This window comes from Nycticebus coucang, chromosome 11 (assembly GCF_027406575.1).
Source record: "Nycticebus coucang isolate mNycCou1 chromosome 11, mNycCou1.pri, whole genome shotgun sequence".
Classification (NCBI taxonomy): domain Eukaryota; kingdom Metazoa; phylum Chordata; class Mammalia; order Primates; family Lorisidae; genus Nycticebus; species Nycticebus coucang.
In genome coordinates, this window is record NC_069790.1 from 56,005,305 (window position 1) to 56,029,727 (window position 24,423).

Below are 24,423 nucleotides of genomic sequence, written 5' to 3' on the forward strand. Positions count from 1 at the left end.
TATAATTAAAAGCACACAAAAGACAAGGGATGACTCCTAGTGGTAAAAAATGACACAGACAGAGGTCTATATCAGACAACACCACTGTACAAAGAGTAGTCGGTTCTATGAACAATTTTGACTTTTCCAAAAATTTTCCAGAGTAGCAGAGGAAATAGCCTGTTTCCCCTGGAAACACTGTCGACTGGAATGGAATTTATGGGAATGTACCTGGCTAGGTTGTAAAGCCATCTCATCCTGGCCAATTCCTCAATAGTTTCCATGTGCTTGTAATAAACCAAAGTGTGCAGCCCCACTGCCCTTCAGCCTCACTGTGATAGTGCTGAGACTCCTTGATTCTTAACCTAAAAACCAGAATCAGTGGGCAGAACGCTAATGAAAATATATAAGCTGGACTATTCTAGGTTTTGTTTAATGTTACTGGATACTTATTTATTGACACGATGTTTCTGGGAAAGGAAAAAAAAAAACTCAACCCTACCTCACAGGGCTTATAACAACAAAGCAACCAAAGATGGATGACGGGGGACCAGCTGGAGCAACATTAATGAACTTGGGTCAACAGAGATCTTCCCTAAAAGTGAGATAGTGAAGTTTTCAATGTATATGAAAATTCATCTCAAAGCCCTAATAATCCAACAAGCCAAATATTTAATCAGAAGGGCGACATGAGTGTGTGTACTGAGAGGAAACCATCAACTAAGGGATTGTGACAGACTCAATTAAAACAGCAGTTTCCATACAGGGTTCGTCTAGGCTGGAGGGTAACTCGGAGCTGAGATGGGGTCCTTAGAGAGGGTGAATTTGCTATAGGATAAGCCTAGGAATAGGACTGTTCATCTGTTTTATATGCTGATATTACTCTCAAAGATGGTCAAAAACAATTAAAATCATGAGAACCAATACTTGAATGAGGATAAATTACATAGTACCTTAATTTCATATCTGATATCTCTTCTAATAAACAGAAAATGACAGTGCTCTAAAATGATGATTCATCAGCCTGAACAAGAACAAGATCTTATCTGTACTGAAAACTAAAAAACTAGCTCCTAAGTAAAGTATCACAAGAATGGCAAAGCACTTATTCAATGTACTCAATACTGATATGAAACAAGCAGATGAACAACTACAAGCCCATACAAGAGAAAAACACAATTAATTCAAGTAGCGGGGAGAAGGGAGACAGGAGTGGGGAAAGGGTTTGGTAAGCTCTCACCTAAAGGGCACAATGTAGGGGTATAAGGCACACCTCTTGGGCGGAGGCTTCAACTACAACTTGGATTTGATTTAACAATGCAAACAATGTAACATAATTGGTCGTACTCTTATATTAATCTGAAATTAAAAACACAAATGGCCAGGTGAAGCTGAAGCAGAAGAATGACTTGAACCTAGGAGTTTGAGGTTGCTGTGAACACAGTGAGACTCTGTCTCAGAAAGGAAAGAGAAAGGGAAGAGAATAAAAGGAAAAGGAAAGGGGAAAAGAAAAGTCACAATAAAAAAAAGTTTGAAAAACAAAAACAGAAACCAAAATTAACAGATCCCCAACGCACGTGTGATTTGCCATTTTAGAACTGCATCATTAATAGCCTTTGTTCTACAATTTGACATTTTGAGTTTTGTTATTTTAATTTAATTTTGTTTCATGGACTCATGAAAGAGGACTGGAGAATCACTAGTGTGTGAACGTGTCTTGTGTGCAATCCTAAAATATATAATAATATTTTACTAAAAATTTAAAGCTGAAGGTGGAAATGGCTATCATGTCTTTGAGCTACATTACAAGCTACTATGTAAGAGTCAGGGTAGCGCAAAAACAAAAAGAAACAAAATAAATTTAAAAAAAACATTAAATAAATAAATAAATAATCACCTTATAAGAAAAAAAAAAGTTAGGCTCAAGAAAATGTTTCAAAAGTGGTCAAGGCACTGCAAGTATTTTTTGAGCACTCTATGGTGAAGGCATCCTATAAGAAAACAGAGACATGAAAAGCTTGACAAAAGAAAATTTGGGCAGTACAACATAATATCAAAGAATAAGGATAATCTAAACTGTTTAGCTACCCTGGATAAATCAGGATGTAAGTACCCATGGCAAATCTCTAAAAGTGCCCAAAATATGGTGAGAGTTTATGAGCCAGTTAGAAGTAAAAACATCAGGGTGGTGCCTGTGGCTCAAAGGGGTAGGGTGCTGGCTCCCTATGCCGGAGGTGGCGGGGTCAAACCCAGCCCCTGCCAAAACTGCAAAAAAAGAAGAAAAAGTAAAAATATCACAATGATAAAAAGGCTTCTTGTGTGGGGGCAGGAAGGTGGGAGAAAAGGGAGGGAAAAAAACTTTCTATACTACATATTTTTGCTTATTTAACATTCCTTGAGGGAAGCATGACTAAATCTGAAATTGATCTAAGTTTCCTTGAACAGGAAGTTTTATGAAACTATAGCAAGCTAGAAACCTACAATACAGAATCTTATCCTTTTAAAGCTAACAGGAACTATTACAGAGAACATCTAACCCAGAACCTCAATAATTAAGGTCTGAAGTATAACCCTCAGAGTACCTTATCATTTTTAGTTGTGACTGAAAAACTATATAGAGCTGTATATACTTACTATGCAAATGAATACACAAGTAATGGTGGTGATAATAATAATATAATAATTTAAAAGACACTAAAACTGTCATAGGTCAAATTATGAGACCACTTATTTTCCCATCCACATTCAATTTCTTACACTTATTTTCTCATTTTCTCATCTACACACACACACACTTAATTTCTTACACGTGACATAAAATGCATGAATTTTAAGATCTTTATAGTCCTCTAACCACCGAAATTTTATGATTCTGTACATATGTTGTACATCTTTCAATAGTTTTGCACAACACTTGCCCCATAATCACTATTTTTTACTAAATTTCAAGCTTTTACCTGGTTCAAGAACAGTTTCATACACAAACAGAAATGCAAAAGGTTTCTTATTTACATAAGCTTATTTAGTACTTACAATAACCCTGCAACATAGATAACATGAGAAGTAAATAATTTATTCAATATCCCATAGCTGATAAGTAGAGTGAATGGAGTGAAAACTTCTGGCTGGGCAGCGCCCGTAGCTCAGTGACTAGGGCGTGGCCATATACACTGGGGCTGGCGGGTTCGAACCTGGCCCTGGCCTGCCAAACAACAATGTCAACTACAACAACAAAAAATAGCCGGGCATTGTGGCGGGCACCTGTAGTCCCAACTACTCGGGAGCTGAGGCAAGAGAATCTCTTAAGCCCCAGAGTCTGAGGTTGCTGTGAGCTGTGACACTATGGCACTCTACCCAGGGTGACAGCTTGAGACTCTGTCTCAAAAAAAACAAAAACAAACAACTTCTGGCTGCATGTCCTTGAAGATTCTGCTCATTTCACCACATTAAGTTACTTCTCTGACTATATTCACTGAGGCATTTATTAAGCGCCTATTATGATAGCAGCAAGTATGCTAGGTAAACATTCATTCACAAGGAGTGGGGAAATGCAAACTGGGACTGATGCCACCAAGTTCTAAGACTATAAATAACAAAACTGTGCAAGATAAAACAGTAAATAGGTTAATAGAAAACAAACATAATTTAAAAATGAATGAGAGAAAACTAAATAAGTCTGGAAAATTTCCCAGGTTTTTGTCTTTTAATCAAGTTGCATTTCAGTTTGGCTTTGTGGCCAATTCACTTAACAGAGAGGGTTCATAATAATTTCATATTGTTTGAATGTTAACTATAAACATTATTTCCTATCACCTTAACAAGCCTCAAAATTTTTCATCAAACTTAATGACAAACAAGGTAGATTTTACAAGGAAATTTTAGCTCCCTTGGAAGAAAGGTGCTAAATTAATAATGGAAATACTACTACCATTGTATAACTCATTAAAAGAGAAAAGAGGTTATTTCCTTTCCATTTTCTTTAAAAGTGTAACATATGTAGTCAGCTGAACATTCACTCAAAAGGTTCATTTCAACTTTTCTCTGTGCAAAGTACTACACTGAGTGTATCTTTTATAGTAATACCGACTACGGGAACACAAACATGGCTACTGACTAACATGCTGTCCCCAACCTCATGGGAAAGAAAATATAGAAAGTGTAATTTTCTATTTACACAAATCAATTTAGTTCTCCTTCAGAAACATCCCATATGTGTGTATGTGTGTTTTGGTTTTTTTTGTTTTTTGAGACAGAGTCTTACTATATCGCCCTTGTAGAGTGAGGTGAGATCACAGCTCACAGCAACCTCAAACTCTTGGGCTTAAGCAATTCTCTTGCCTCAGCCTCACAAGTAGGAGGTGCCCACCACAACAGCCAGCTATTTTTGTTGTTGTTATTGTTGTAGTTGTCATTGTTGTTTAGCAGGCCCGGGCTGGGTTCGAACCCACCAGCCCAGGTGTATGTGGCTGGCACCCTAACCACTGAGCTACAGGTACTAAGAATCCAATATGTGTTTTTAGCAGTACCAAAGAAATAATACTACTATGAGTCTTGTCAGATTAAAAAATTATTTTTAACATGCTTTATTATTTTCTGCTAAGATTTATCAACGTATATTTAAACACTGGAAAAAATCCAAGCTACTCATTCAATGTTCTGTAAAAACACTGTAAAAAAGGGGTGGGGTGGGGGGGGGTGGATGATATTTCTTTAAATTTGGCAGTCATATTTTTGGGCATACTTTTATTTCTGTTCCCAACTGCTATGGTTTGAATGTATTCCCCCAAATTCTTGTGTTGAAAACTTGATCCCGAATGCAACAGTATTGAGAAGTGAGATCTTTAAGAGGTGAATAATGTTATTATCATGGAAATGGACTCACTATCTCCAGAGTGGGTTTATTAGGAAAGTGAACTTGGCACCCTCATGCCTTTCTGCTTTCTGCGCTGGGACGACATAGCAAGAAGACCCTCACCAGCTGCAGCGCCTTGATGCTGGACTTCCCACCCTCCAGAATAAATTTCTGTTTATCATGTATTGTACAGTCTCAGGCATTCTGTAAGACACTAACCTTCTGTTTCTATCCTCAACCTGATACATCAGGAGCCTAGTAATTAATCAAACTATTAATCAAACTCTGTAAAGATGCATGTAACTGGAGAGGGTGGAAGCTAAGACGCAAAATGATGATGTGCTCTGTGGTTCATCAGAGTTATATCCAAGATGGATGTTCAAATGCAGAGGGCCAGGCCCTTCTAGAGATTTTAATTGTACAAGTTTAGGTGACACTCAAGAACCTGTGTTTTTAGATAAACACATTTGGAAAAACACTAATCTCTAGAATTACTATCAATGCAGAATGAGAATTCCTATTCTATCTTCTATCTCTATTATTTTCAAAAATGCTAGAACTATTATTTGTTTCAACATTTCTGAAAAGAAACGACATCTGACTCCCACAGTCCATGGGCTTTAACCATATACACTCGTGTTTCTGTCCACTTCTGCTAGACAGATAGATGGATGAGAAAAGGCAGGTATGGACAGATAGATCCACCCTGCCATTTATCTAATACATAATAAAGAAAGCAGATATTCTGCCTACAAATGAGAAAGCAATTTCGGTGTTTTAACTATTTCTACATCTGAGAAACACTTTGAAAATTCTCTAGAAGAAAAAAAAGAAGAAGAGAATTACCACTGAAAGAATTTGAAAAAAAATTCCCTAAGATTTTAAGTTATTAACAACAATAGTTTACCTGCCATCCCGCTCAGCAGCACCACCTTCTGTTACTGTCTTGACAAATATTCCCAGCTTTTCAAGTCCAGCATCTGCTCCAACACCCATTCCAATAATACTTATACCAAGACCATCCTCATCTGTGACAAAGAAAACAAATAGAATAACCTGTTTTACTTTGATTTCTCATGTTTATTTATTCATATTGTTTCTCTGATATAAACAGTACACAATTAGCTGGTAAGGCTTATTGGCTGCTTCTAATTTTGAGCTTCTCTGTGGATAGGACATATGATATATGCTTGCCTTAAGATGTTTTTATAAGCTAGGGAATAAGGGGATCTAATAAGATTCTCCAAAAGAGTCATGAGTTTAGTCTCATTTTACTACTATAGTCAGTAATTGATTGCATTCCCAAGAAAAGGAAACGATTTGGTTACCGAGTAATTAATCCATTTTACCAGATTCCCAAAATAATCCTATGAATTAATTTGAGCATAAAAGCCCACAAATTAAAATATGTACATAATTTTAATGAAATGTGCTCATAATATATCTGGAACTTCTCCTTTATTCAGATAGTTTTCTACTTGTCCATTCACTTAATAAGCTAGCACAGAGCAAAGTACTCAAAGACACATACTATTACTTAAGCAAATATGCTTATCAACAGCCACAATATATACATATGTACACACAGATTTGGTGTTTTTCCCTTCCTATTTGCTTTACACAAATAAGATTACATCTACACCTCTCTGCAGCTTACTTTTAAAATCCAGTGATATGTCACAGATATCAACTTATACAGCTCCAGGTCAGGGGTGTCCAACCTGCGGCCCATGGGCCACATGCTAATGCTCTGGGGATGATTTTTGCTAATCTGTGATGTCAGATATGATGAAAAGTATGCATGGGCTTTCTTTTTGCCAATCAGCTTTTGTCAGTGTTTGCATATTTAAAATGTGGCCCAAGACAACTCTCATTTTTCCAATATGTAGCAGAGGAAAGAAAAGGTTGGACACCACTGCCTTAGAGCTGTGACTCAGTCATTTCTAATGGTTACAGTATTTCTTGGTGAAATGGTATCATCATGTACCCCCCCTCCCCATTTCTCTATGCACAGGTACTCACTTTTGTTTCCATTTTATTGGTCTTAAGAACAGTAGTTTCTTGAAGTTCACTTACCAGTCGTGTTATTCACATTTCCATTTTTCCTTTCTGTGAATATAGTCAGTTTAACATCAACAAAATAAGACACACAACTTTGTGTACCATATGTTTTGGTTGACATTCAAGGTTATTTTCTGATGGCCTCAAACTCTTTGCAATCATGGTTTATTAACAGCATAAAAAAATAAATACTAGCTAATCAACAGTGATGGATTATTAAGGGAAACCTGCCCACATACTCAACAGAAAGCTTGATGCTTATAAAAGACGTGTCAGCAATAACCTTTACTAAGTATTCTTAATTAGTATTCTTTTGAAGAGGGTTCATCCCATTAATTATTACTTGTGATCAACATCTCCCTTAAATATTTCTAAGCCTAATTCACAATCCTACACCTTCATTTTATATATGTTTAAAAAGACGTCACTTGGCAAAAATCTGACTTGTTTGCTCAGTTGTCTGTTAAAGGATTTGTAACAGTATTTCCCCTGGATGAGTCTTCTGATGTGAACCCCAGCTGAAGGTATTACCACATTGATTCAAGAGATAAGTATCTCTCCAGTATTAGAAATTTAATGTTGACTCATGTATGAGTAATCACTAAAGACTTTCCTCATTCACTACGTTTAGAATGTCTGCGTACACGTGATTTCTCATATTTATTTTATTCAACTTGTTTCTCTGGAATAAATATTCTGATATTCATCAAGACAATTTATCTGGCTAAAAGTTTTCCTACATACATTACAGTCATAGAGTTTTCCCCCAGACTGAGTTTTCTTGTGCATATGAAGGTATTGACACATGCTGAAGGCTCTTTCACACTGGTTGTGTGTATAGGATTTCTTCTTCCCCACATGAATTATTTTTTGTGGATAAAGGTTAGTTGATGGCTAAATTCTTGTTCACTTTCATCACATCCATAGGGTTTCTCTAGAGTGTGAATTTGTTCATATTGGTAAGGGATGAATGACTACTAAAAAATCCTTTCCACGGTATTTACAGCCATATACATTTTCCCCACAGTGGGCTGACCTTGTGTTGTTAAGAATGATCTCTGCAGCCTCTTCTGCACTGAATAACACCATAGGGTTTCTCTCCTGCATGAAATCTCCGGGGTATGTATGTATGAGCGTCCAGGCTGAATTCTTGCTCACACTCATTACATTTATAGGATTTCTCTTCATTATGAATTACCATTTACCAAGCCAACATGGAGCTATAGGTGCAACTTCCCCATGCTCGTCACATCCAAAGAGCTCCTTCTCAAATGTGAAATATCTGCGCTACCACGACAGACAGTTTCTTCCTGAAACAATCCTGCGTGAAATTTACTTCTTGGTTTTAAAAATCTATTTTTTCTGCCTGGACTCAGATCTTAGTAAAATTCTCTTTCTTCCCTGTTTCTCTCATAGCTTTAACTGGAACATTACGTTTGTAGAGCTGAAAACCCAACTGTGGAAAAAGTAGAGTGTTAACTTAAGCCATCCTCAATTCTAGTGCAAACTACCTATTCATATCAGGGCAAGGTGACCACTGAAGGGCAAGCAATACCAGGAGCAGTACGATCACCCCACAGAGACCAGGCGACCCATGTTCTGGAGCATTACACGTCTGCCCAGCTTTCCCTATCTTGTGTCATATGTGGGGGAAGTCCAAGGCTGCAGATTTGAAGGCCACAGACATCTATGGCTGCACTGTCAAAAACCTAGCAGCCGGACCGAGTCCAGAGGCTCACACCTGTAATCCTAGCACTCTGGGAGGCTGAGGCAGGTGGATTGCTTGAGCTCAGGAGTTCGAGGCCAGCCTGAGCAAGAGTGAGACACCCACTCCATCTCTACTAAAAATAGAAAAACTGAGGCAAGAGCATCGCTGGAGCCCAAGAGCTTTAGGTTGTTGTGGGCTATGATGTCACAACATTCTACTCAGGGCATCAGGGTCTCTAAGAAAAGAAAAAAATAAATAAAACCCTAGCAGCCAGCCTATCTTCCTCTGCACACATTCCTAGGGACAGGCAAAAAGCACCAGCGGGCAGCACAGCGTGAAAAGATGGGGAAGTCAGTGAGGCAGTGTTGTTTTGGAAGATGCCGTACCATCCTCTGGAGCTCAGAGATTATTTTCTCTCAGGAAGGGAGCCCGTGTTGGTTTTACATTCCCCTCGGTGCCAGTAAGATTTCGGCCTGTAATTCCAGCAGTGTGTGGCTCATTAGGTTTCCTCTTCAGTCAATTGCTAATTTTTCTACTAAGTTTTACCCATAAAACTGAGAAATTACCAGAAAAAACTGTAGTTTTTTCTGATAATTTTCAAAATTTCTTAGCATATTATAGATATAAACTCTATATCATCTATAATACAGCTCCCTCCTCCCCCACAAGCCAAATTTATCACTTACTTATTAACTCTGTTCTACATAATTTTCTTTAAAATTATAAGTGATTGAATTTGGTTCACCTTTTCTAACTTCTGGTTTCCCATTCAAATGGGCTAAGCCCATCCTCCCACAAACACAGATGATATATATAGTTATACACATTTTCTTTATAGGTCTTTATTTTATTTTTAATATTTAATTGCTTAACCCATGTAGAGTTAGTTTTTATATATAATGTAATGAAGGTGTCCAACTTTATATTCTTCCAGATAAATGCTCAGTTATGCATGCTTTTACTTCGAGGCGGAAACATCATGCATCTAATATACTAAATTTCATGCATACTAACACCTTCCACTGGAATTTCTATTTTGTTCCCCTCATAGATTTCTTTCTTTTTTTTTTTTTTCATTGTTGGGGATTCATTGAGGGTACAATAAGCCAGGTTACACTGATTGCATTTGTTAGGTAAAGTCCCTCTTGCAATCACGTCTTGCCCCGAGAAGGTGTGGCACACACCGAGGCCCCGCCCCCTCCCTCCTTCCCTCTCTCTGCTTTTCCACTGATAGATTTCTATGTGAATACAACTTGCTCTGATTATACAAGCTTCATTATATATTCAGATATTTGATAAAGTAAGTCCTTCAAATTCTTTTTCATTCTTTTTCCTTTAGGGCTATATTTCTCCATATCAAATACAGTATTACTTTTTGAAGTTCTCTCCCCAACCCAACTTGGTTGGCAGTTCTATTTGAACTGTGCTAAACTTCTATATTAATTTACAAAGAGACTTTTTAATATCAGTCTCTAGTCTAGTCTTCTTGTCCTAGAATATGGTGTAGCTTTCAATTTGCTTAGATGTCTTTCAAAAAAGATTTTATTATTTTATATAGATAAATTCTATGGCTTTTTAGTAACAAAGATAAAAGTATTTTGTTGTTTTGGTGCTATTGTACATGAAATGGTTTTCCCATTTTCATTTCTAGCTTTTTAATGTGAATATAGAGAAAAAGCTATGTTTTCTTAAAGTAAGTCCTTAAATGTATCTTGGATGGGACCTCCTCCTTTACAAATTATCTTGCCAATTCTAGTATTTTAAAATTAGAACCACTTGCATTATAGATAAGGGCATAGATATGTCGAAAAAGGTGATGCTTTACATCTTTTACTTTCTGTTATTTAATCATTTCATTTAAAGGGCATTCCGATTTTGAATCCTTCTTTTAATAGAAATATCTTCGATACTTACCGAATTTAAAAATAGAATTCTCTGCTGGTATTTTGATCTACAGTATACATAATATTTAGGCAGTTTCTCCATCATATGCTAATTTATGGAGTTTTTATTCCAAGTGGCTAAATGTTATCAAATCGATATGTTTTCATGATTGTAGGCTTTTCTTACAGGGATAAATTTCCTAATAATAAACCACCTGTATCCTTGTACTTAAAAATGCTATTTGGTCTTAATTCATGTTTCTCTTTAAATATTTCTATATTTGACATTTTATTTTATTTAGGATTTTAAAACATACATTCAAATTTCACGAGAGCAGTTTTTTGTAGTTTTTGGTATAAATAGTTATATGTTATTTTGATGGAATGCAAAATAATGATATAAAATAGTGTAAATAACACTGGTTTTGCGTATTCTTTAAAAGTACAATAGAACCATTTGGTTCTGTGACTTTTTGATGTTTTAACTTTAGTCACAATTCTAGTTCCTTCCAGGGCAATTAGTGTACTTTGCTTGAGTTGATTTTGATAATTCATATTTTGTTAGGGAATAATGAATTATTTCTAGGTATTCACTTTTTTACCAAAGAAATTCAGTGGCTGACTATTCTCTAATACTGTATATTTGTAAATGTTTGCTTTCCATTCTCAATTTGAATATATTTGCTTTCAGTTTTCCTCAGTCATTACTATGAAAGTTTCATACATTTTATGGACCTACCTATGAAATAAAAATGCTGAACATTAACTTCTTTTACTGTTTTTTCTGTCATTAATATTATTACTTTTTTCTTTTTTGCAGTTTTTTGGCCGGGGATGGGTTTGAACCCACCACCTCCGGCATATGGGGCCAGCGCCCTACTCCTTTGGGCCACAGGCGCCGCCCTCATTAATATTATTTTTTATTTATACTATTCTCTCTTCCCACTTTGTTTAATTTATTTTGTTTGCTTTCCCCTAATTCCCAAGACAAGTGCTTTTTCCTTTCCTTTTGTTTTCTTTTAAAGAAAGAAATTAAGGATTTAAGTTTTCTCCTGAGTAAGGCTTTTGCTGTGTGTTACAAAATTTTTAAGTATAATCCTTTCTATGATGGTATAGTATACTAGTTTTAATTTTCTGTCTGCTCAAACATCTGCCTAGGAATGTATTATGTAACTTCCAAATTCTCCTGATTTTAAAGAAGCTTTTGAAATTTTTCCACAGGATAAGATTTTTTCACTTTAAATATAGTTTTAAATTAGGATGATTACATTAGTCCACTCCTCTATATCCCTGTTTTATTTACAGATCTGTCTAGTTCTGAAAGAAATGTGTTGGAATCTCTAAAAATTCGATTTCATTTATTTGTCTTCTTGTCTATTTTCCCTAACTTTCAGTACGAAGCGTAGCATTCATGCAAAAGAGTACGTGTACCAGCAGTTGTCTACAGGTATTATGTTTAAAGAATAAAAATAAAATATACATCCATGTATCAACAAAGACACAGAACATCAGCAGCACTACGAAGTCCACTACGTACCCTTCCCTGGTATCAGAACCGTTTCCTTGGTGACAGTGACCCTAAATATTGTGGTAATCATCCCCTCCTTTTCTTCACTACTGCTTTTTAAAAAACTACTGACTTGTCTATTTCTAAACAATATGCTGCTCAATTATCCTTTGTTTTGAAATGTTAAGTGAATGGAATCCTCCTTCCGTGATTTGCTATGTCTGTTTTCCCTTCACGTTTGTAACTGTCACACCGACGGCAGCATGGACTGTGGCTCGTTCACTTTTACTGCTGAGTGATACTTTACTAAATAGATGTGCTACAATCTGTATGTTCGTTTTACAATTGATGACTATTTGGATTACTCTCATTTTTTGTTATTATAAGCAATGCAATGGCCCAGCTAAGAGTGTCTTTTATATTTTACATTTTTAAAACGTAAGCATAACTCTTTATTTCATTTTAACCACAAATGAAAGTGCCTTAACAGGGGTAACCAGTCAGTCGTGCTTAGCGTAGTAAGACTGGCATGTTTCATATCTTTTGTATCTAGGCAATACTGTATTTAATACTAGTATCATTTTCTGTTCCAGTTTCCTCAACTTTGCTATTGTGAACAAGCTGCTCTTGGGTTTATTTCCTTCCTGCTAATTGGGACGTAAATCCCTCTCACCAGCAAATTTCTTCCTTTTACCAGGATAGGTAAATGCTCTCTGGGCTGGATATAGGATTCTTGGATCATCCTCTTTTTTACCCTCAGTGCATAGGAAATTACACCTGTATCTTCTAGCTTCTGTGTTGCAAATAAAAGTCTGATGCAAGTCTAATTATTTTGCCTTTGAAAGTATTTTAGTTGTTTGATTTGTTTTTCTGGTCTGGTATTTTGTAAGATTTTCTTTTTATCTTTGAACACTTGAATTTTTTCCCAAGCTATGTCTAAACGCGGGATCAGTTTGGGCTTTTTTAGCCTTCTCACCCATAACTAGATAAGCCCTTCCTACCATGAGGCTCAGGTCTGTTTTTCAGCTCAAGAAAATTTTCTTCTGGTATTATTATTTGATATGTCCCTCCGCCTTCATCTTTTCTCCTTCTGTTGCCTCCTTCCTCATCTGTCCTGGAATTCTGCTCTGTCATTAGAGAATCAGTTTGGGACATTTCTTACACCTGACCTTATAGGTCACCAATTTGATTTGCAGCAATAATCAGTCCTTTTCTCTTCAATTCCTCTAGTGACATTTTTTAATTGAAAATCAAAGAATTTGTTGTTGCTACCAATTTAAGAATCCCTTTTTGAAAACCATATTGAATATCCTTTTTTGTTTGTTTGTTTGAGACAGTCTCACTTTGATGCTCCAGGTAGAATGCCAGGGCATCACAGCTCACAACTCCTGGGCTCAAGTGATCCTCTTGCCTCAGCCCCCTCCAATAGCTAGGACTACAGGTGTCTGCCATAAGACCCAGCTAACTTTTCTATTTTTAGTAAAGACAGGGTCTTGCTCTTGCTCAGTCTGGTCTCCAGCTCCAAAGCTCAAGCAATCCACCACCTAGGGTTCCCAGAGTGCTAGGATTAAAGGCATGAGCCACCAAGCCTGGCCTCTTGGGTGAGTTTTTGTTTTTTTCTTTCTTTCTTGTTATTTGAGTTCTCAAGTGTTTGTTCTACTCTTTTTCTAAAGCTCTGTCAGGTGCGATATTTTTCTTTCTAGTCATGGGTCAGACTTTAGTCCTCGGTGCCCATCGTACATGGTGATAAACACGGCAGGCTCCAGTCCCCGGGTTCAGCAGTTACTGCAGCAGGCAGGCTGTCGTGCCAGAGAAAGACATTAGGAGGAAGCCCTGGGCTCCCTCTCCTTCCTCCCCTTTGTGCTTCTCCCCTCAGAGGGGAGAGGACGAAGCCCTACTATTTAAACCTTCCTTGATTTCACAGCCTTCAATCCATGTGTCCGTTATATTCCAAAGCCTAACACAGACATCAACCCATCTTCCACATTCCAAGACTCTCTCTCTCCCCCAAAACAAACAAACAAACACAATCATCTGCCCGATGCTCTCACTTATGCCAGCGTTCTCGTCTGGGCTTTCAGGTGCACCAGCCCTTTCCAGGAATACCATGGAAGTCTCACAGGGTGGGTTTCAGCTGGGAGTGGGGAAAGTAAGGGAGACTTTCAATCCCACCATATGCCCAGAATCTATACGAAATTATTTTTCAAACAATAATTAAGTCCCTCTATGAGAAAATTTTATCCAATCTTAGAAAAAAAGGCTACACTTTGGAAAAATCATTCTATATGATTAACACAGCCAAATAATGGTATGTGTACTTATCATATATACTACAGCACTCACGAACCTTTCTCTAGGTCCACTGGGAACAGTTCCAGCTTTTCTACACGCTTTTCAAGTTCATACTCAGCAGAAGCAGCCACGGGATCAACTTCATCATTTCTCCTGTCATACTCTTCATTGGAGTAAGTGCTGAAAACCTGTAGTAGAAAGCCAAAAACAAGGTGATAATACAGAAAAGAGGGCTTCCTTAATTAAAAAGAAAATCTGTTAGATACCCAAAACTATGTTAAGTTAAAACATTTGTGTGATGAACTGCCTCTTAGCAAATATTTGTTTTCAGAATCAATTGAGATGTCAAGAAAATGAAAACTGAATCATTATAAAAATAACTTACCATTTTAAAAAATGTATCAATTATTCTACCAGATGTAATAATTTAAGAGACAACAGTGGCCACAGAATACATTATTTGAATAGCAATATTCATCACCTTTTATAAAATCAGAATACACCATGTTAGCTGCAAGGCCCTTCTGTTTCCTCATAAAACATCTTTAAGCTGCCTAAGCAAACACCCACACTGAACCTGTTTTATGGTATGACCTATACTAGCCCTGAGGCTAGTGTGTCAATACTGTACTGATATTTCAATCAGAGAATCACTGAACCTGGTCTATGCTAAAGTGTTCTCTTCAGTCATTCCTCATTTTATTTGCATACAGATTTCAATTAAATTTTCATTGAACCCTTCCAGAGATGAAGCTACAGAACAAATAGGATATTGACAGCTCTTTATTTCTTAGCTAAATCATTCAGAACCACTACACGTGGCCTTCAGATGGAGCCTTAAGAAACTTTAATAGTCCTTACTTCTGCAGAAGTATCTGTTTTATTTGAAAGGAAACTGAAGTAGTTATCCAATTCCTCTCGTAATATGATAAGAAATATGTAAAAGAAAGACATATATAATTCATCAAGTCAAATTAATAGTATAAAAACTGATATTTTCAATTAAATTCAGCAATTATTAAGCATCTCTAGACTGTGCCTGAAGACACTTTGTCCTCCCCCATAAAAAACTCTTAAAATCCAGTACTTTTTAAATATATATAAACAGCTCTAATATAAACAGAAAGCAGAACAGAAGGTCAAAGATTAAAGAAATCATGTTTATTTCCTACAAAGCTAAGCTAAGTATGCTTTGCACTCATATTATTGAAAAACTAGCAATTCTTGTATTCTACATATGGCGACCCACAAACCAAGAATATATTTTATGTTGCCTATATAGGAATAGATGTAGTACGTGTCCTGAAGGAATTTTATTCCTCAAAGTCATGTCATTTGTAGGGTTAGCACCTGGAGTGGATACTGTTTTTCCTCCTGACTTTCAGTTTGTTTTCAGAGCCTTATGCCATGTGGATCCTCATTCGGTCTCTCCAGCATTTCTCCATGATAGTCCACAATACTGCATCAAAACGCACATTTCTACACTATGGGGTTTGTACTTTTATCTATCTTTTTATAAAATATGTTTCCTGTGCCCCCCCATAGAACCATTCATATATTTCTTAAATTATCAGACTTACGACTTTTTCTTAAGATAGTTTTTTAAATTTTTTACTTCCTATATATTTTTTTCACTCAAAAAAGAAAAAAAATCGGTAGAGTACCAACTCTATACCTGACATCTTGCTACACACTGCAGAAGGCACAGTCTCAAGTACCTCACAGTTTAGGAAGAACACAGAAACCAAAATAATTATAATATAATGTGATAACTGATGTAATAGAAGAATATAATGAGTAATTTTTTATTTGCCTGAGAAGGGGAAGAAATTTTTCTTTTTTTTTTTTGCAGTTTTTGGCTGGGGCCGAGTTTGAACCCACCACCTCCAGTATATGGGGCCTGCACCCTACTCCTTTGAGCCACAGGTGCTGCCCAGAAAGATATTTTGCAGAGGGAAGAATATCTGAGTCTTGAAGAATAAACTGAAATTTGCGTATTTGAGTGTAGAAGGGAAGGAATGTATATTTCAAATGCTGTAAGATGCTAGACTACAAACACACACATGGACAACAAAGTTCATGGAAAATACTAACAGTTGAGTATACCACAATGCAACATGCCAATGGGAGCAAACTTTAACAATACCCCCAAAAAGTTAGCTACAGTCATGTCCTTAAGTGTCCTGGACACCACTGGCATGCAATTACTCCATTAATACTTGTCATTCATCCACTTTGGCTAACAGGTCCAATTATACGACTGTAGTACAAGGGTACGAACAATCCTCTTTATAGAACATACTACCTCAATCTTGCTAGTACATAATAAGTGAATAAGCTGTTTGAAAAAGGAGAATAAAAATGGAAACAGGATCTAGTGGCTATTAAAACAGACAATAAAACTTCATTTAATGGGACAATATAGTTTTGGCTCTGGGGTTGGTTGGTTTGTTTCTTCGTTTATTTATTTGAGACAGTCTCACTTTGTCACCCTCAGTAGAGTGCTGTGGTGTCACAGCTCACAGCAATCTCAAACTCTTGGGCTTAAGCAATTGTCTTGCCTCAGCCTCCCAAGTAGCTGGAACTATAGGCACCTGCAACAATGCCTGGCTATTTTTTTAGAGATGGGGTCTTGCTCTGGCTCAGGCTGGTCTCGAACCTGTGAGTTCAGGCAATCCACCTGCCTCAGCTTCCCAGGGTGCTAGGATTGCAGGCACGAGCCACCACACCCAGCCAAGTACATTTATTTTTATATTTTATCTTGTTCTATTTTTCTATTCAAATTAAAGTGGTCTATGTAATAAATACTGTAGAAATGATTAAATATCCAACTGAAAAGCATTTCTATTTCATATTATCACCAAAATTAAAAGTCAGACTGGTTAAAAACAAATGTATCTATATCTATTTACCTATATATACGTGGGTCATTATGAAAGTTTTGAGACACCCACACAAAAAAAATCAAGAAACACAACGCACATGGATAAAACAAATGAAACCCTCCCAGCAACACCCATAAGCGGAACAAGTTGAAACTTGCACAGGTGAATCAGAAAGGACACTGGACAGTGTGTCTTGGAAGTAAAATGATGAACCATAATACGGTGTATCTCAGAACTTCCATAGTGACCACACACACACATATATATCTCCTACAGAAAGGGCGAAAAGAAAATTTGGAACAAGGTTTAGCTAAAAGACTAGAGACAAAGTCACAGATTTGAGAAGTCCTTAAGGAAATGAATAAGCAATTCGATTAAAAATCAATGCTAAAATCTTCTAGACAACAAAATATACCATAATGAAGTTATAAATCACAGAGCAGGAAAACATACTACCAAATATTAAGATGGAATATGAATATTCATAATATATAAAGGGTTTTATCAACTCAAACAATTGCATGTATAGGCAGGGAAAGAAAATTAATTAAGAATTCAATAACAAAGAAATACTAATGTCCAACAAATGATGTAAATATGCCAACTTTATTCAAAATTAAGCAAATGCAAATGAGAACAAGCAAATACTACATATTCATCCATAAAAATGGATATTTTATAAAGACTGGAATATCCAGTGTTTGTAAGGATTTAGAGAAAAGGATACCCTTGAGGAGAAAAAAAGAAAAGCTTGAAAGTAGCTATCAACATTTTAAATGTAGATGTGCTTGACCTAATAATGTCACATCTAAGTATTTATAGGAGTATTCGCAAATGTGCATGAAGATATATTTGCAAAGAAATTCATTAGAGTACTATCTGTAATAGCCCAAAGTGGAGAATTACTTAAATGTTCACCAACAGAGAAAACAGCTGCCTAATTTATGATATATACAAATATATAATTCTATGCAGTAATTACAGAAATGTATATTTCTAGTGATGTGGCAGACTCTGGAATACATACACAGTAGAACCTCCATAGTTGACCACCTCTTTAAGTTGAACTAGTTTTCATAGACCAGACACACACCACATGTACGTATCCTAGTTCCTTATGTTGACCACCTCCATATGTTGACCAGTGTGTCAACTTGCAGAGGTTCTACTGGATAATTAAGCCGAAAAACACATTGCACATATATAGATTCCCTATTTGTACATCCCCAGTTGCTATGGTCCCAATTTTAATTTAACTTAAAGCCTCCTAAATTCCCTAGGTGGGAGCTCTTAGCAAGGTAAAATCATGCTAAGCCTCAGTCTCTTTATTATAATAACAATACCCACCCCAAAAGGTTACTATAAAAATAAAATGAGACAATCCATGTAATCATGTTTGGTTCAATGTGTGGAGAGGGAAAGCTTTCCCAGGGTAATGTGAGAGATGCTATTTCCCCAGGTATCACTCATCTCATTATCTCCTCTATAAACAGGTTTTGAGTATTTCATCCCCTAGAATGCTTAATGCCCTTGAAACAAAAATCTGCATAACTCGTTTGGTATTAGGACATACACTAGTCCTGATCAAAACACTCTCATTACGTACTGGCTAACTGCCCGCCATGCTTTCTGTTGTGCCTTGACCAGGAAAAACCTCAGGGATGAAAGGAAAGTCACGTAGGTAAATACCTCCCCTTTCATCTGTATGATTTTGACTCTTTCAATTTTCTTACAACAGGTCTACTCTTCTTATTTATAATACTTTAATTGCTCTATAAACATACATAAAGTTAGAGGAAAATGGTGGGTTTCGGGAGAAAGTGGGACTTCGGGTGGCAGAGGCAGCACAGAGGAAGCATTTATGACCTTCTACAGTGAGGTGAAACAAACAGAGAAGAGAGATTCTGTTCTAACATCCAAAAATCAAATTGAAAGATTGACCCGTCCTGGTTCCTCTACTTCGATTTGAACCCATTTGAGGTTCTTCAGATAGATCCTGAAGTCACAGATGAAGAAATAAAAAAGAGGTTTCAGCAGTTATCCATACTGGTGCATCCTGACAAAAATCAAGATGATGCTGACAGAGCACAAAAGGCTTTTGAAGCTGTGGACAAAGCTTACAAGTTGCTCCTGGATCAGGAACAAAAGAAGAGGGCTTCATAGTAGGGCTGAGTACATTGGATACTTTTTCTTCCATTCCTGAGATACTTTGCTAAGAAGAATATGTTCCAGCTCCATCCATGTAAACATGAAAGAGGTAAAGTCTCCATCTTTCTTTAAGGCTGCATAATATTCCATGTACCACAATTTGTTAATCCATTCGTGGGTCAATGGACACTTGGGCTTCTTCCATGACTTAGCAATTATGAATTGGGCTGCAATAAACATTCTGGTACAGATGTCTTTGTTGTATTGTGATTTTGGGGAAGGCTATAACCAACTATAGCACAAGACTATGAGGAAAGGGCCAAGGAAGGGGGAGGGAGGGGGGAGGTTAAAGTGGAGGGAGGGCAATGGGTGGGGCCACATCTACGGTGCATCTTAGAATGGGTACAGGCGAAACTTACTAAATGCAGAATACAAATGTCTACATACAATAACTAAGAAAATGCCATGAAGGCTACGTTGAACAGTTTGATGAGAATATTTCAGATTGTGTATGAAACCAGCACATTGTATCCCTTGATTGCACAAATGTACACAGCTATGAGTTAACAATAAAAAAAAGAAAGAAAGAAAGAAAAAAAGAAAAAAAAGAAGAGGGCCCTGGATGTAATTCAGGCAGGAAAAGAATATGTGGAACACACTGTGAAAGAGTGAAAAAAAAACAATTTAAAGAAGGAAGGAAAAAAAAAATAAAAAAAAATAAAGAAGGAAGGAAAGCCTACAGTTGTAGAGCAGGATGATCCTGGGTTGTTCAAACAAGCAGTATATAAACAGACCATGAAACTCTTTGCTGAGCTGGAAATTAAAAGGAAAGAGAGAGAAGCCAAAGAGATGCATGAAAGAAACGACAAAGGGAAGAAGAGATTGAAGCTCAAGAAAAAGCCAAACGAGAAAGAGAGTGGCAGAAAAATTTTGAGGAAAGTCGAGATGGTCGTGTGGACAGCTGGAGAAACTTTCAAGCAAATACAAACAGAAAGAAAGAGAAGAAAAATCGGACCATCCTGAGACCACCGAAGGTAAAAATGAAGCAGTGTGAGTGACCATCTAGGGTCACAGCCACAGAATCTTCCCCAGCTGTCTCCCTTCCTGCTTTGATGGACTCATTCTTTCCCCCCACTTCTACCCCAACACAGAGTTGTATTGCTTTTTAGTCCATTTTGTTTTCAATCCAATTTAATATTGATCAGATTAATTCTTTTGTACATTGAAATAAGGGGCTTGGTTAAAAAAAAGACCTTCCCCTCCGCCCTGCCCTTAGAACAAGCTTAGAACAACCAGATTGGAAGGTACCACCATGGGTGCTGTCTTCTCTTCCCACAGCCAGTAACTTAATGTTTTGTACTTCACTGAATTGTGATGGTTAGAAACTTCGCGTATAATTTTTAGAAATCATCCAGTTAAACATATTGCTTAAAATGGTGTTCTGTGACTTCAGAGTCAAGCCTGAGCCAGCTAAGGGGAATCCTTTATGTATAATAAATTTTTATATCCCCCCAAAAAATACAAAAAGTTAATCAAATAATAATCAGAGCCTCATCACAGTATATATTACTACAACACCAAAGACTCATAGGCCACAATATTCAACAGCATCAAGATATATATCTTTTTAGTTGAGGCACCTTCGCATTGTTCCTGCGTTCTTGCGCTGGGAACTATAAACAAAAGATTGTTTAAATTTGAGACTTCCTGTATCAAAGCCAACAAGCAATATTCTGTTCCTTGATCAAAGGAAACTGTACAAGGCCTCATCAATGGCTCCACCGGCTTCATCGCAGAGACAGGCTTTCAGGAGTAACAAATTTACAAACACAGTTAGCAAAGACATTTCTGTCCAAGCAACCGATGGCTATCAAACACAAACAAAGCAAAAATTAGTATAAGATTCTAACTTATTATTATAAGATTCTAATAATTAGCTCATATTAATATTTACACTTTTGGTAGTTTGAGCTGCAACCCTTTTTCAAAATAACAGCAACACCATTTCAACAATCAGAAAAATAAACTATTTCCTTCTGTTCTCTATTATTATTCTTGTTTTTTAATCAACACAGGTCAAAGTAAATTCAGCATTTTCTGTAAATACTGACTGATGGGAATCTCCCATAATTCTCCCACGGTCTCAGTGCTGGCTGTAGTGTGGGTTCCGCTGCATCTTCCTGGCTCATCAAAGATGGAAAGTGTTCCAAGTTCTAGCAGGCTGAGTTTCAGGTGACGGGTTGGCACAATGTGCTTCTGGAGCTAAGCCACGTCCTCACATGCTTCCACAAACAGGCCACGCTCATCACACGCTTCCTGGACAGAGCCCTAACTCACCTTCACATGATTTTAGTGACTCTGTTAAAGGGGGTGCTGAATTGAAACTAAAAGTAAACATGGAAAGACTGCTCATAACTTAATGTTTTAACAACAAATGTGGTGATAGGCCATCATCAGAAAGAAGGATCTGGATAGCCAGAGCAATGTGTAATCTCAACTTTCATTTCTTCTCCAAAACCAAGGATAGTTTGCTGATTTACAGTACTCAGAACTACGTAGTTTCTTGATTCCCCAGTTTGTGCTAGGGAGTATGCTAGGTTCTTGTAAAACAAAGTAAGCCAAACTACAGTTTACAAGTATCAGGCATTTTAGGTTAACTGGTACTGCCCAAAGATTCCAATAGGTGAAGGGCTTCAGCCTCTTCCTCTATAATCTTATAACCTAAGGAGTACACTACCATGAAAGGGGATCTCAACCTAAATTCTGCTGCACCCCAACACACTGTTGAGCTGGAAAGGTATGAGAAACAGATCCACCGGCCTGTCTTTAAAACTCATTCCAGTCCTAGATTTCTCTCCTTCAGTCATTATGAAGAGTAATCTATGTGAAAGATAGGCATGTACTTAGAGCAGTTATAAATGTTAGGGGCCTAAGCCTTTCCCCCACCTCCCCTTCCAGAACAAAAGGCCTATCTGGCCCCTCCCCGGGAGTTCCCCTGGAAAGACCCTAGCCCACCAAAGCCTTCCAGCCACCTGTGGAATCTTCTCCCTCTATGCCCAGTATAAAAACAAGCCCCCAACCACTCTCAGTGCAGCTGCCGTCTTTGCCCAGGCAGGTCCGGCTCCTTTCATTAAATCTGGCCTGAACCTCTCTTGGTTAGCTAAACCGCTAAACCCCTTTCAACAACATATTTTATAATAGGATGCACCTAACCTTCTAATTGGAACACTCGACAAAATCCTACATACCAGAAAGCAGGATCAAAAAGAGTTTTCCTGTTAGATATTATTCCAGAACCCACTAACTTGCTGGCCTTGCCTGACTCAAAGTCCCCCCCACAAATGTTCAAAGGCTAATTCACGTATCTTCAACATCACTCATTTCACCAATTATTTCTGACATACTTAATGTTAATAAACTACCTTGTGTGGATTTAAAGTACCCATGTCTGAGGTACAAACTTCTGGTCGTGGTCTTTAGATAGTAATTAATCCTCGAGTACTGAATTTGTGATTGTGTTATCTAGAATGCTAAAATAAAGTTACATCCCACAAATATTATATTTGCTGAAGTAATGTGAAGTAAATTACAGACAACATAAAACTTTACACAAATTATTTTTACCTCTTTACAAACTGATCTAACAGGTTAGGCAGAAAAGAACAGAGTTCCCACTTTTCATATTTTTACATGAAAGAAACGTGAAGTTCAAAAGACAATATACATGCTGTAAATATGGGTAATAAAGACAAAGGCTATAAAGCTGAAAGGTATCTTTCACTAATTATAAGCCTAGTGTTTTCACTAATTACTAAAGAACAAGAAATGAAAAAAAAAAAAGACCCAAGACTTACTTTACATCAGTGATTTTCAACTGGCATGCTATGGCACACTGGTGTGCCATGAGAGGATATTAGGTATGCTACGAAAATTTTTAGAGATCATTAATTAAATTATTTTGAAAGATGTTCAAAGTATAGTAAGTAAATTCCTTTTTTTTTGATCAACTAATTTAAGTGTGCCACTGAATTTAATTATAGGTTCAAATGTGCGTGAGATTAAAAAGGTTGAAAGACCCTGCTCTATATGATGAAAAGTAGAAAGCATGCGAGCTCAAAAGATAACATGAAGAAGCCTACATTTCTCAGAGTTTTCTAGAGAAACAAAACCAATAAAATGTGTATACTTATTCTATATGTACTATATATATATATATATTTTTTTTTTTTTACTATGTCTTTATGAAAATAGAATTTGAGAAGGGACAAAGAAAGGGGTTTCAAAGAAGGGGGTATGGGAGCAAAGCCTGGCCTGCTGACTAAGGAAGTCCAGAGGCACCACAGAAGGATTATGGGAACACTGCAACTCAACGGACAGAGCGTGCTCTGCATGGGTCAACATTGCACACCACAAATACCCCGAGTATTGGCAAAATCAACAACTATCAGCACTTAACCATTTTCACCAAAAAAAAAAGAAGAGAATGTGGGCATGAAGTAACCTAGGGAATTAAAATGACCAATCGAAAAGGACAATGGTGCCCAGACACATAGCAAGCCCAATGGAAGAGTTACACAAACAATCTGAAAGGGAGAGAAAGAAGACATTGACATCTTCACACTATGTTTGGGTCAGAGTCTCTCTTTCTTCTCTCTGGGAGAGAGACCCACTTTCCCTCTCTGGAAGTACACTTAACTTTCTCTTTAATTAAATAAACCTCCTCTTTGTTGCTAAAGCCTGTGCAAATTCACTTTTGCTTTCTATTCATACTGCCCCTTTGTTCTAGTTTTACTTTCAGTCTTTACTCACGTTCACTTTCTATTTGTGTGGCCCTTGGCAGACCTTGCTAGTTCTGCCCAGTAATTCCACCAGTTTAGCTGAGTTTGGGGAACCAGACCCTATACCCCAACAATTTTATTTTAAAGAATTGGTGCACATGATTGTGAGATGCTGACAAGTCTAAAATCCACAGGGTAGGCCAGCATGCGGGAGACCTGGGGAAAAGGTGATGCTACAGTTCAAATTCAAAGGCAATTTACTGGCAGTATTCCCTCTTCAGGGGTCAGTCCTTTTCTGTTAAGGTCTTCAAATGATGTGGATGAGGCCCA

General features: G+C 37.1%; 1 protein-coding gene and 1 pseudogene across 12 annotated transcripts in view; one reads left to right on the top strand and one right to left on the bottom strand.

The window, feature by feature from the left end:
• The window catches only part of PPP1R9A (protein phosphatase 1 regulatory subunit 9A), a 320,283-nt gene that overhangs the window by 123,080 nt on the left and 172,780 nt on the right, over window positions 1-24,423 (bottom strand). For all 11 annotated transcript variants that reach the window (XM_053553455.1, XM_053553454.1, XM_053553450.1 and 8 more), the window contains exons 3-4: window positions 14,338-14,470; window positions 5,739-5,859 (exon numbers count right to left, since the gene is read on the bottom strand). In XM_053553455.1, the coding sequence (XP_053409430.1) occupies window positions 5,739-5,859; window positions 14,338-14,470 (254 nt within the window). The remainder of the gene's footprint in view (window positions 1-5,738; window positions 5,860-14,337; window positions 14,471-24,423) is intronic.
• On the top strand, window positions 18,829-20,775 carry LOC128560218 (dnaJ homolog subfamily C member 8-like; annotated as a pseudogene). Its single transcript, XR_008372910.1, has 3 exons — window positions 18,829-18,844; window positions 18,958-19,329; window positions 19,930-20,775. The product of XR_008372910.1 is annotated as a dnaJ homolog subfamily C member 8-like (transcript).